Raw genomic sequence first — 13499 nt, forward strand, 5'->3', positions numbered from 1 at the left:
GTAGTGTGCTTAAATGACCCCATTGTTTGCACGGGAGAGATGCTGCTGTTAAAAAAAAGCCCTCCAATAAACCTCACAGGCTGTAGATCTGTGACTGAAAAGTTGAAACATGAATCATCTCCAACATGTCGATATACGCCCATGTACTGAACAGAATACATAACCTCCAGACTCACCATCAGCTGCAGCCTCTACTCTGTCCTTTGTCCCAACAAATATTCCACCAAAGCCTGACCTTTAGTCTGTCTGCAGTGGAGCAGAGAGCGGTGCATGGGGCTCCATCAGCGGAGTGTATGCAAATGAGCCATGTGACTTGAAATTTCTATAAACTTCAACAATTAACCATACAGGCCATGTAGATATCACAAAATACTATACATGCATTTGTACATATTGAATACAGCACAGGAATGAATTATATGTTGTGGCAACAGAATTTTGTATCTTTTTACATGGATGTCATCAAGCGGGCTCCGTAGAGTCTTTTGAGAATCTCTGAAAAGTCAAATTTGGAAAGTCTTACTTTTCTTAAGTGCATTATTTACATGCTTTTTTGAGTTACTGGTTTTGGTGTTTCTGTGGCCACATGCACATGTCTAATCTTACCTAAGATCACTGGACTGTGTTATCCAAACCACAGTCTCTACGGAAGCATACTTGGATCAAAATTATTTCTGATGTGACATTGTGTGCAAAACATGGTGGGATTGTTTATATGAGTGCACTTATGGCACATTACAGACTCCCACCCGATGTAACTGGATCAGAGGCCGGCTTGGCAGCTTGACTCACGGCTCACATTTATAGCAGTCCTTTCAGAATCACCTAACAGCACTTGAAGAGCTCCACGCCCATTTCCCACCATGACAGTTGGTTTGGTCATCAACTTTCCTGATCTAAGTCAACAGCTGTAGTCTAAAGCTGCAGCCTGTGAGTGGGGACTTAAAAGTAGGACACAGCAGTGTGGCCTGTTTCCCCTGTACCACAGGCAGGACTCACCACAGAGAAGACTCTTTTTGGCTGCCGCGGACAGATCCACAGGGAGATTCATATTTTATTTCTCATCGAACAGTGAGTGGAGGACTAAAACCATGCACAAACGCACTAAAATCAGGATCGCCATCTTCATTCTGATGGTGGGGATGGCGTGCATGTTCACGGCGGTGGTGACGGACTACTGGGCTGTACTCAGTCCCAGAGTGGAGGTGGCCAACACGACCTGTGAGGCAGCGCACTTCGGCCTCTGGAGGCTCTGTAAGAAGCATGTGTACATCAGCCAGGAAATCTTCCAACAGGGGAAGGCCTGTGGACCCATCAGCCTGCCTGGGGGTAAGACACTTCCCTCTACAACTGCTGAAGCATCTGCATTATTTAAAACTAGAGTTTTAGATTTGAACTTGAGTCAAGTGCTTTTATAAAACACTGCAGAATTACTACCCACATATATAGATATAGATATAGATATAGATATAGATATAGATATAGATATAGATATAGATATAGATATAGATATAGATACTCACACACAGTATGAAAAATATGAGTGTGTATGTGAGAGTCCATTAGTTACAGTGAGGATGTTTATGTTGCTGCATATATTTCCATTATGGTTTTAATATTAGCACAAAGGCGGTCGAGGCTCATGTTGCATACAGGTACGCGTGCCAGAAATGCAATTTAGTGAACAGCACACTTATCACTATCTGCTTTGGGCCGACAGGGTCAAACTACTAAGCCAAACACAGTCACACGGACAGTGTTAGTCCAATGAAAATGTTCATGTTGAATTGCGTCTTTAAAGATGTAGGATCCAAGCTGCTCAGTAAACACACTAAGGACATAGCTTTACTGTCTGCACTAGAGATCGACAGATATGGGTTTTTTTCATGACCGATGCTGATACAGATTCTTTAGAATCCAAAACAACAAATGGCCGATAAGCTCAGCCGATATTTTTTGGTCAATATGTAGGGCAGATTTTGATAATTTATAACTTATCCCAAATTATGCCATTTAAATGAACTACAAACTCATCCTTTTTTAACCACAATCTTTTAAGAGAGCTGTGCATTCACATTTTTTGCAATTATCTCATCCCATCCCAAGTGTTAAAATAAAGTTTTGTGCAATCGTTACAAATCACATCGGCCAAAACTAAATATCGGGCTGTGCTGAGATTTAAGGCCATTAGTCGATACTCCAAAAAGTGCAAATATCGGCCAGTTATATCGGCCAACCACTATATCGGTTTGTCTATCTCTGCTCTGGACTGGTTTGTTGTGATTCTGTCCAGGTGAATCCAAACACAGTGAACTGATCTGCTTATGTGTGGTGACTGTGACTCTATCTGTAGTGTCATTCATTTGGATACACAAACAAGAACTCCTCAGTACAAATGTACACATCAGATTGAGTTTAAAACTTAATGTGGTGACGGTGGCTACATCGTGTGAGAATCTTAAATCTTTGTTCAGGGTACATGTCCCCAGAGTGCGGTCAGCTTCACCGGGCAAATGATTATTAGATGGTATTTATCCTCACACTCATGCTACACACCAATCCAATCCAACTTTATTTATAAAGCACAACACTGCCATAGCACAAGTACTGAGCAGTAAGGCTGTCCTCAAAATATCAATACAGCTATATATGTGGATGCAGACTTCTTGGCGGTACGTGCATGGATACAGAGATACATCTTGTGATACTTACAAACAATATCAGGTAATTTATACACTGCTGACTTACACACATAACGTCTCACTACTACATTAAGGCTGATTTGCTGGGCCAAACAACCGACTTATTCAAATGACAAGTATATTCTTGTATTAAGGGCAACTCCAGTACATTTTGTTATTCAATATCATCAAATCATCGATTTAGTGAACTATCATATCGTGGGGTACATGGCACTACATAGTTCTACTGAGCAGCAGGCAAAACAACAAACATACAAACAGGAAAAGACGTGAGACAGCACATAGAAACAGTACAAAGCTGCTCACGTGATGGGAGCGCCCACAGGGAGAATAAACACTGTGACAAAGTGCTGCTCACTCACACACTTGAACATGAGAGCATGGACAGCACAGAGCACAGAGGGTCCACTCATGTGCTGTGTGTCAGCTTTCAAACTCTACTGTCCAAGAGGAAGAGCCAGACAAAAGTGAGTTTAAATGTTTGCACTGATTAGACTCAGAGTGCATGTGGTGCTTCCTCTTGTCTGAAGGCGACACAGCTCTATAAATGCTGTTAGCCTCTGGGGAATCCTGTCGGTGACTGTTTCCAGAGCAGCTGAGATCCTGACTCATTTGTGCGGGCGCGGCAGACATGTGCCGAGTATGCAGAATCTGCCCAGGCCCACAGCGGCATGTGGGGAACGCAGCCAAATGCAGTGGGAGATATGTTCTAATCATGTAGCTTTCCTTGGCCCTCCTTTATCTGGCCCTGCTGGAGACCGGATTAACTAATGGTTATTATGATCAGACTGTGTTCATTACCGGAGGTTTAAAAAGAGCTTTAAGAAGTATGTCCTGGTGTTGTAAATGGGCTCAAATATTTGGTTCAAACATCAACTGTTCATCAGTCTCTCTGGACAATTCCTTTATTTGGAGAATCCCTCCAGTGTTTATTTAAACTATAGGCCCGCCAAGCTGTGTGAGCCTTCAGTATAAAGCAGATCCCAAACGGGCTCTGCGTCCTGTGGAAAATATGACACTGTGAGATGGTATCAGGACGCATTGTGCTACTCATGAAATAATGCATAACAATGCAGGCGATGGTGAGCAGTCTATGTAAAATATATACAGATAGCTTTGAAAGTGGATTAACACATTCGTGGCCACTTGAATCCTGCTAAGACATATATAGCCGTATGTATAGCTGACTAAAATAAGAAATGTATAGTTTCATGAGAGACCAGCTGAAAGCAGTTGCTTTAGTTATAAATACAAGTGGTGTAAATACTCAGCTGCCTTAGAGTCATATGTTGAAGTCCAGAGTGGTTTTGAGTGACAGTGCCGTGTGCACACGTCAGACATATTTGTGGGGCTCTCTGTTCACTCAAACTGTTCCCTCGAGACGCTTACTGCACCACAGCACCCACCAAACAACATGGACCCCTCCTTCACTTATTTCACCCTTGTATTTCAAGGGACAAAATACAACAAAAAGCAAATGGGACCAGGAGCCAAAAGTGTACACCACACCAAAGTAGGAAAGGGCAGTGTGCTATAGGAAATGCCAATGATATTTTTGTGGTGCACAGGCCTTAATCATGACCACAACTGTTGTCAAGGTAACAGTTATAATACAGCATTCAGATGGTTTCAGCGTAATCCTGGCCATAAAATAAGCAGATAAAGTGGACTATAGTCGAGTTCATAAACAAGTCTTCACCTGTCCAATCATCTGAAACTGTGTGTGGTGACCCCAGATTAACCTAACATGCAAACACCAAATACAGACTGACATGAGATAGTGCGCATAGGCCAGAGACAGACCAGGGGCCTCATTCATGAAGCACATATCATTGTGTCCCTTATGTATGTGTGAATGCATGTGTGTGAGTTCTCTATGAGGCCACAGGTGCAGATTGACAGCCACACTGCTGTCACTCAACACCTACGTGTGTACAGAAGTAGTTTACACTGCCACGTATGGGATCATTAATAATGCACACTTTGAGCATCTGGAGATTTGCTATAAATCTAATACAGTATCAGGGTATTCAAAACTGTTATATGTATATTAACATTTATGTTTGGAAGTCCTTCACAGTAGCACTCACATAAGTCAGCTGGCAGTCACATACATAGTTGACATGCCTAAGTATGCCTAGTTCAAAGGTCCCATTAAAGATCGTAGACATGTGGAGCACAGCATGGGTCACTAAGCTCTAACATCACGGTGGTGAGACATGATAATGTAAAGAATCCCACATTTCCACATGAAAGCCCCCTGTCCCTCTGTGAGGCTGTGGAGACTCCACAGACAGAGTGTGAAACCAGAGCACCAGATCCATGGCATGCATGGGTCTTTACATGAAGGCAATGCTGCATGCCGTGTTACATTCTTCAGGTTAGCAGCAACTTCACAGGCGTCTGAAGGAGTATTTGTGGTCAGATGTTAAACAAAGGTCGAAACAACAAAGTGAAACTGATTGAGTAATGTCAAACACGCACTATAACACATAACAATCCATGATCTAAGCAGACAACAGTAAAGATCATTCTGAACAGCATTCATTTTCAGAGCAGAGTATAATAATGATTTTAGTCTTATATGGTGCTTTTCCAGATCAACCAAGATCAGTATTATAAGTTAGTCCAATGAGGTTTATCTGCTCTTTAGTTAATTTATTTGAATAGATTCTTTTTCCAGAAGATGTAGTTTGTTTTCATCCCTGACAGTTTGGACAGCTCACCAGCTCACTCTTTCTCAGAGTGGTCACGATGCTTCTGTGATGTGTCCGGTCAGCTGATTTAAACAGGTTCTGGCACTGTCTTCCTGGTGGAGGCAGGACGACAGCGCCATCTGCAGTCTGATTTCTTTGGAACAGTATCTCAGATGTGTGAGAGTAAAAAGGCTCCCAGTCCCGGTTTAAAGTCCCGTGAGCACCTTTCTGTATTTCGATTGGCTTTTTAAATCAGCGACTATGCTTGTTGTCCACAGTCCCAGTCGTTAATGGACTGAGGAAGTTGGACTGCAGATGGCGCTGTCATCCTGCCTTTGGTATCAGTCCACATATTACCTGTAAATACTTTGTTATGTCTTCATTTGGGTCAAACTTTATGGTACAAGCAATATGAATGTGTATTATATATGTAAGGTTATATAGCTCCTATGTCTACGAGAAAATATTTACTGTCAAACTCTCTGATCACAAAAAGCTGCAGTGGCGTTTCACGTATCCTCAGGCCTTTTCGCACTTTTCCGTTATATTTAAACTGAGTGTGAGGTCCACAGCAGCCACATTTCAACTTTGGCAGTGACACAGCACAACTAGACATAAACATCATCCTGAGTGTCTCAAGTGTCAGCTCTCAGTCCCACAAGTGCCTAATGTGAGAGTCCCACAGCTTTGTCTTTTTATATCAGGGCTCAGATTCACTGTGCTCATGTTTCTGTTTAAGCTACCATCATCTCAGTGCACTGCCAATGGGGCCCTAGTAAACCAAATGTGTTTTTTACAATACTAATAAATACATTGTGTGTTTATTCCAGAGGAGAACTGCACGTACTTTGGACACTTCACCCCTGGAAAAGACGCAGAGATATTTGAATACAAAACACAAAAAGGTATGTACAGAATCTAATCTCATCTTTTTTTTTGTTTAACCATCAGTAAAAAATACCAAAGTAACATATATGGACCATAGATTGTATAAAGAAGTGGTCGTTGTGTTCAGCTCCAGTGAAATGAAGCTCACTGAGGCTAACAGTTATAGCGACGAATTTAAAGTCAAGTTCCTTATTTGGAAGTCTGACCGTGAGTATCATAGCAACCAAAGAGCCAATCTGGAGCAAGGGTGTTGAAAGTAGCAACAATTCCCGCCCGCACCACTGGTTTAGCAGGGGGCTAGCGCTTAGCAATGCTGTCAATCAAACCTGTTGCTAACCCTAGCTAGAGCAACATTGGGGAAGGAAGATGCCTGATTTGTCATTATTATGTTCATATTTTGAGTTACGGACACAATTGCGAAAAAAAAAAAATCATGTAGAGCTGGTTAATACGAACATTTTAAGACCGAAATGATGAACCTGACAGCAGCAGTTACAGAAAGAGGGGTCACAGTTTTTCAATAGAAAGTGAATTGGAGTCGACGGAACTGGAAGCGCACGCTCACTTCCTATCTCGAGCACAGCGGCTAGCACATTAGCTATGCCCATTTATATATACAGTCTACGGTATGGAAGCAGAGCAGCGAGAAGATGTGTGTCCGACTAAGGAGGTCACCCATATTTGGCCGATCGAGATAACATTTTTATCTTGGCGAAAGGAAAAATAACTCTTTAATTCATTTATCGTTGCCATCAAATCGTGTAAAAAGCCTACTAAAACACGTTACATCTGACACAGTACACATACAGCTGCTAATGCTATTGTCTATGTTGGTTTTGCTGAGGTTAAAGTTCACCATTCCAGTATTCTCTTCATTATTTAAAGCGCGTACTGTAGAAGAGCATTAAATGTATTCCGTGCACTAAACCCCCAGCCCCCAGTGCTTCCTCGTTCCATTGTGTGACCGTGTTAGAGCCGGATACATGTGGAGGAGTGTCACTACAGATCACACCTCCACAGCATCTCTTCTTACCAGGGTTCAATGGGCCCCTCCCCCTGCCCCCACGCCCTGTTTCTCAGAGTAATAGAGTAAAATGGCCAGCCCTTAGGAGGTGCTCTGTCATTTGGCTGGAGCTGAGGTTTCCAGCACTGTAGTTCACCCTTGCACCATTTGGCTGTACCATAATGGTGTATAAGGTTGAATAAACATGCTGCGTGTTTATCACTATGGGCATGTCTTTCTATATTTACCACACACTGGTGGCCACGGGGAGCAAATGAATACTCAAGAGCAAGAAGACAGCCGAGGATGCATCAGAAATGTGCAAAAACCAACAAACTCAACAGAATTATGACATAAAACTGTAAAAAACAACAAATAAAACAACACAAAGACACACATGAGCAACCAGGGAGTCAATATTACAAAAAAAATGCGTTATAATTTTCTCATAGCGGGTTCCACACCTGCTTGTCTCTGTAAACATCTTCTTGCTTTGTTGGTACTTTTCCGCCAACATGGAGACAAGAAGTTACAGGGCAGATATGTGGAGAGATTACCCGTAGAAAACATGTTTTTTAAGGTATTTTTGCGCTATAAAAGCACTTGCAATTGAATAAACGCAAGATTTATAAGCTCAATCCCATATTGTAGAACATTCGAGGCAAAGCTTCGTTACAGAGACAAGCAAGTGGTGAAAAGAAACATAGTGCACTTTTAACATAATTACAAAAGAAGTGTGATGTAACGTATGCTGTATGGTTTAGTTATGTGTCATTGAAGCACTCGACTCTTTCATTAAAAACTTCAGCTCAAACAGGTGCTCTCTACAAAGCAGCAGTCTGTACATGAGCCCACTTCCCCTGGTTCCCCCGAGGACAGCGCTCCCCCCCGGGCACATCACAGCCGGCACATCAAACTCCTCTCTCCGTTCAGATGCAATACTTTTACATGCTATGGAATATCAACTACATGCACTACAGGCTTTTACAATATGAACTTTATCTGCACCTGCTCGAAGAGGTTTTCATAACTGATACAGGAGATACAGTTGATTGTGGATCCCTTGTTTACAGTCCAACTTTTAACATTGCACTTTGGATAGAGAGTATTATCTAACAGTATCTAATAGTGCTGTCAATGTTTAATATGGTTCTACTGCATGTATCTTATCACTGTTTTATTATTAATACTTTAATTAATAATTTAATTTAACTGCTTTTTTTTTTCTCCCAGAATACAACATCTCAGCTGCAGCCATTTCCATCTTCAGTCTGGCCTTCATGATCCTGGGCTCTCTGGCTTTGTTATGTTCGTGCACCGGTCAGAAAAAACGTGATTATCTCCTCAAACCTGCGGGCATGTTCTTTGCATTTGCAGGTAAGGACGCTAATCATATGTACAGTTTATGTCGATGAATGAACGTGACAATGGGGAAGAGGCAAAATGTGTGTTTCGTTTAGTTCTTTCCATGTTTTCTTTTTTAAATGTATCTTTAGTTGTACAGGGAGAGCCCAATGAGAACACTCAGACTCTCCTTTTCATAGCCGCCTCGTTCAAATACAGAACTATAAAAAAAAAAAAAAAAAACACACCCAAAAAACAACTAACACTTGCATATAAAACAGCATCATCTGAATATAAATGTATGAGGCTTTTTCTTAAAGTTCAACCAATGGAATTAATAAATATAGTAAAAAGTAGCGGGCCCAAAATTGAGCCTTGGGGTGCTCCTTTGCTTAAAGTTACAAAATTTGATTTAAACCCATCGGCTACTACTGTCTGGGTTCTGTTTGAAAGACAAGCTAAAAAATGACAAAAAAACAACAACACTAGATCTTATATTTAAACTACATTATTGAATTTGGGCTATCTAATATTATTTATTCAGTAGAGAAAATGCATAAGACAGGTAAACAGACCGCAGCAAAGAGCTCACTAAATTCATCGTTACTCTCACAGTGGTACTACATTCATTAATTTGTGTACACAGATACTGGAGGCAACGTGGGTGAAGTGTCTTGCCTAAGAGCACAACAACAGTATGCAGTAGAGCGGTGTTTTTCGACATTTTTGTAACGGCTATTTGCTGATAAAAGGCCTGAAATATTATCAGATTACACCATTTTGGAAGAAAATAAATAGTGGTACAAATGTGTATGTGTTTTGTGTCTGGCTCGTAGTGGTTTCGTGCAAAATGGCAATGATCATTATGTAAATTGGATAAGTGAGTGGGTCAGAAAGTTCCACTGTATGACATTAAACCTATTTAAGAGCACCTTTAGCAAACAGCTCGACCTCACTGTGTTGTGTTCCTCCCAGGCCTGTGTGCGTTCATCTCCCTGGAGGTAATGCGACAGTCAGTCAAACGCATGATCGAGAGCGAGGAGACCATTTGGATGGAGTACCACTACGGCTGGTCCTTCGCCTGCGCCTGCTCTGGCTTCGTCCTCCTCTTCCTCACCGGGATAGCCCTCCTCGTCCTTTCCATGCCCCAGATGCCCCGCAATCCGTGGGAGACCTGTATGGATGCTGAGCCCGAACAAGTGGAGTGATTCATAACATAGGCTCTGTCACTGTAGGTTACAAATAGAAATGAATGCCCTTGAGACGCCCAATAAAAATGTTTGGGATATCAGGGCTAAATTTGACAAGCGGCCTGTACCATCAAAGGACAAATGCATTTTTATTATCATTTTATGAATTAAGGAGTATTAAGGAGTACTGTATAATATATCAAACTGTACATATTTTTGTATGTTATGACTTTGAACTTTGAAGTGAATGGTGAAACTGAATAATAAACTGCCAAATAGTGACCTGGAGTGTTAGGTTCAGTACAGCTTATAAATGACAACCATCCAAACACTACAGTCGAACATTTGTACCTCACACAAAGCAGATGAAATAGTCTTTTTAACCCCAAACATATAAACAGAAGACATAAAATATATGAAGTAAGATATATGAAATTATGTAGCAAGAACAAAAGTTAAATGAGTGCTAATTATTATTATTATTTTTATATTTTATATTCAAATCCACCCCTTGCTTTGTCAGAAAAAATACAAATAAAAATCTTTACTAAATAATTCCATACATCTTGCTTCATATATTTGATGTCTTCTGTATGTATATAAAATGTAGAAAGTAGCAAACATAAAGAAAAAGCACATTGAATGACAGGGTGTGTCTACACTTTTGACTGGAAATGTATGTTTAAACACCTGTCAAGTGTTTGGGCACACTCTTTTATTCAATGTTTTATTATTATTTTTATGAAATATGGAATTATATAGCAAAGAAAACAACTTAAATAACACTAATATTAAAGATTTTTCAGCAAAGCAAAGGGTGGCTACTTTGATTGATTGAATATAAAATATATATTTAAAAAAAACATATAACAGATATTTAACTTTTTTTAAACTATTTAACTTTTTAAAATTGATGTCTTCTTTATGCATCTAAAATGTAGAAAGCAGTAAAAAAAATAAACACATTGAATAAGAGGGTGAATCCAAATTTTGACTGGTAGCATATCCAGGTTTAAAACAAGTCATGCTACACATTGGATTTATGAGTTTACTCACATTTGAGGTCAATCACTAGAACCAGGTTTTTATAGTTAACACTGCGTTGCTTACAATAGCTTTGGTGTGCTGGTTTGAGCTATGAATTTGTAATAAAAGTGTTTGTTGATAAATAAACGATTCCTTGGGGAGTGCTAAAGTCTGACGGTTTGAAAATGCTTCAATTCATCAACACAAAAGGAAATGGCGGCTAATGAAATAGACTGAGGCAGTTTTCAATAAAAACACTTTAATAAAGAAACAATAAAAAAGAAAAAAAATATCTTTTTGAAACACAGAGTAAATCCTTTATAACCACCACTGATTGATTCCTCATCATTGGGTGAAAACATCTTTCAGAGAAAGTGGGCTAGTTTACTGCAACAGAAGAGGCAGGGAAAGAAAGGAAAGGACAGATGTGGCCAGAACGCTGTGCTCCCTAATTGCCAGAGGTTTCTCCCATTAACTTTTAAAGGCAACTGAAGTTCACCAGCTCCTGTCTGAAAGTAGAAATGCAGCTGACAAAAATCCCTTTAAAATGTCTTTGGCTCAATCTCTTCTGCTTCCAAAATAAATACAAAGAAGCAATGTATTATTAGTATTGCACGACTTCAGAAATTAGCCAATGACACGCTTTTGTGGTACTCGCAAAACATCAGGGAGCAACCTCAGCCTTCCCGCTGCGTGACAGAAAGAACTTACAGACAAGTACATACGCTCTAAATATTTGTAAAATATTATAGTATTTTTGCTGATAATGTCACAGATTTATACATAATATACTAAAAGATTTGACTCTGTTAAATCAAAGTGTTTTTTTTCTAAATTTCTTTTCTTTCAAATCAATACAAACTGATAAAACAACTTAAAACCAGCCATTTTCAACATGCATGAAAAAAAAAAAAAACTTTTAAAAGAAAAGAACTGATTGTTTCATAGCCGTGAACTTCAGACAAAAACAAAACGACAAATTCATAAAGATAGCTAAATAGAACTATTGTACAGTGAAGGAACTCATACAGGTGCAACAGAAAATCTCCTCCAGACGCCGTTTAAAAACACAGGTGTGGGTACAGTCCACTTCTAGAATTATTTTTTTTCTTAATTTGCATAATTAAAAAGGGGTGTCACCCCATCGCTTTCAAACATTTCTACAAAATGGAGGTGCTCCCAAAGTTCAGGTTGTCTAGAAAATGCATATGTACAAGGTGTTGTTTTCTGCCAAGTCCTAAATCTGGATTAAGCTATGCCTCGCCCACCATGTTAAATATTTAGATTATTTGAAGGGTCAAAAATCTTCAATGGACTTTTGATTTATGAACCACAAAATAATTTGACAATATGCACCCTTTGTTAGCACACACCGTTACACCATCTACCTAACATTCCCTTTCCTTTTTTCAGCACAAAACCTGACATGTTTGTTTAAAACTCTTTTAGTCAAATGTCAACTGCCGCAAAATGACTTTTTTTTCTGTATATTGAGGGGTGTGAAGGGTCTATAAATGGAGTAATTCGTGCTCTTGCCTGTCACATTCTGGGATCGATTCCCAGACAGGCCTTTGTGGGTGGAGTTTGCATGTTCTTACTGCGTCTCCGATTCCCCCTACCACCATAAACAGCACTGCTCAGTTTGGACCACAGTGGCGGTACACGATGTCACAGGGGCTCAGGACTAACACCCCCTGTGATCTATGTTATTTGGTTGTACAACTTCAATGTACAAAGACAAATTAAGAACTTACGCATCTACCTACATTTAATATTCTGTATATTTAGGGCCTAATGTTGCAATGCAGTTGAAGATTTAGCCAAAAAAGGTAACATTTCTTCAAACACAAGATTGGCAGTGTAAATTCCAATATTAAATTCCTTTATCAGACTTTCAGAGTACTCTCTTTAAAAACATTATCAACAAAACACTTAACATTTCATTTGCCCCGTAGGTACACAGAACACGCCAGCTTTGAGGACTACCTCGACCCATCGACTGTCACAACAGAAATAAACTGCTAATATAAAATCTATTGTATCGGAAAGTGAATCAGAAGATGTAGATTTTTTAAATTTTAAAATTAGAATAATTTAATGACGGTTGTTTTGAAGAATTCAAAGCCAACAATAAAAAGCAACCACTGAGCATAGCCCTAGCATGATAAAGGTTTTGGAGATGTCTATAGCAATACCATTCAGTCATTATTTTCTAGTATGTACAGATTAGAGAAAATTTACTCCATGACTTTACAAGGTCCGGTCTAGTTTCAGTGTCGGTTACCGACTTTAGTCTGTTTCCCACAGCTACAGTATTATGAAAAAAGACATCCACTCAAATGTAAAGAAAAGTCAATCTATAGAAGCAAACAAACCAGGGGGATGTGGGAGGCACGTGGCCAACCGACTTTTGACCTTTTTCTGTTTTTTTAAAACTTTTTTTTGGTTTTTCATTTTTTTCCCTTTTTATATATGTTTTTTCCTTTTGTTCATTACATACATATACAAGTGTAAGGTAATATAATAAGTATATATTCATATATACATAATATATATGTATATATATATATACTAGTAATGCATTCATTTTATATACTTTTTTTTAATTGTCACAGATATGTGAAGGATGACAAATACAAAAAAGCAACTA

At 39.5% G+C, this 13499-nt stretch overlaps 1 protein-coding gene across 1 annotated transcript; it reads left to right on the forward strand.

Annotated features, from left to right (window-relative positions):
* Window positions 1–900: 900 nt before the first annotated feature.
* cacng1a (calcium channel, voltage-dependent, gamma subunit 1a) lies at window positions 901–12320 on the forward strand. Its single transcript, XM_033971780.2, has 4 exons — window positions 901–1329; window positions 6229–6303; window positions 8523–8666; window positions 9609–12320. Exons 1-4 carry the CDS (start codon window positions 1092–1094, stop codon window positions 9839–9841), a joined length of 690 nt encoding a protein of 229 aa, XP_033827671.1. The 5' UTR covers window positions 901–1091; the 3' UTR covers window positions 9842–12320.
* Window positions 12321–13499: the final 1179 nt, after the last annotated feature.

Source organism: Periophthalmus magnuspinnatus, chromosome 1 (genome assembly GCF_009829125.3).
Source record: "Periophthalmus magnuspinnatus isolate fPerMag1 chromosome 1, fPerMag1.2.pri, whole genome shotgun sequence".
NCBI classification, from domain to species: domain Eukaryota; kingdom Metazoa; phylum Chordata; class Actinopteri; order Gobiiformes; family Gobiidae; genus Periophthalmus; species Periophthalmus magnuspinnatus.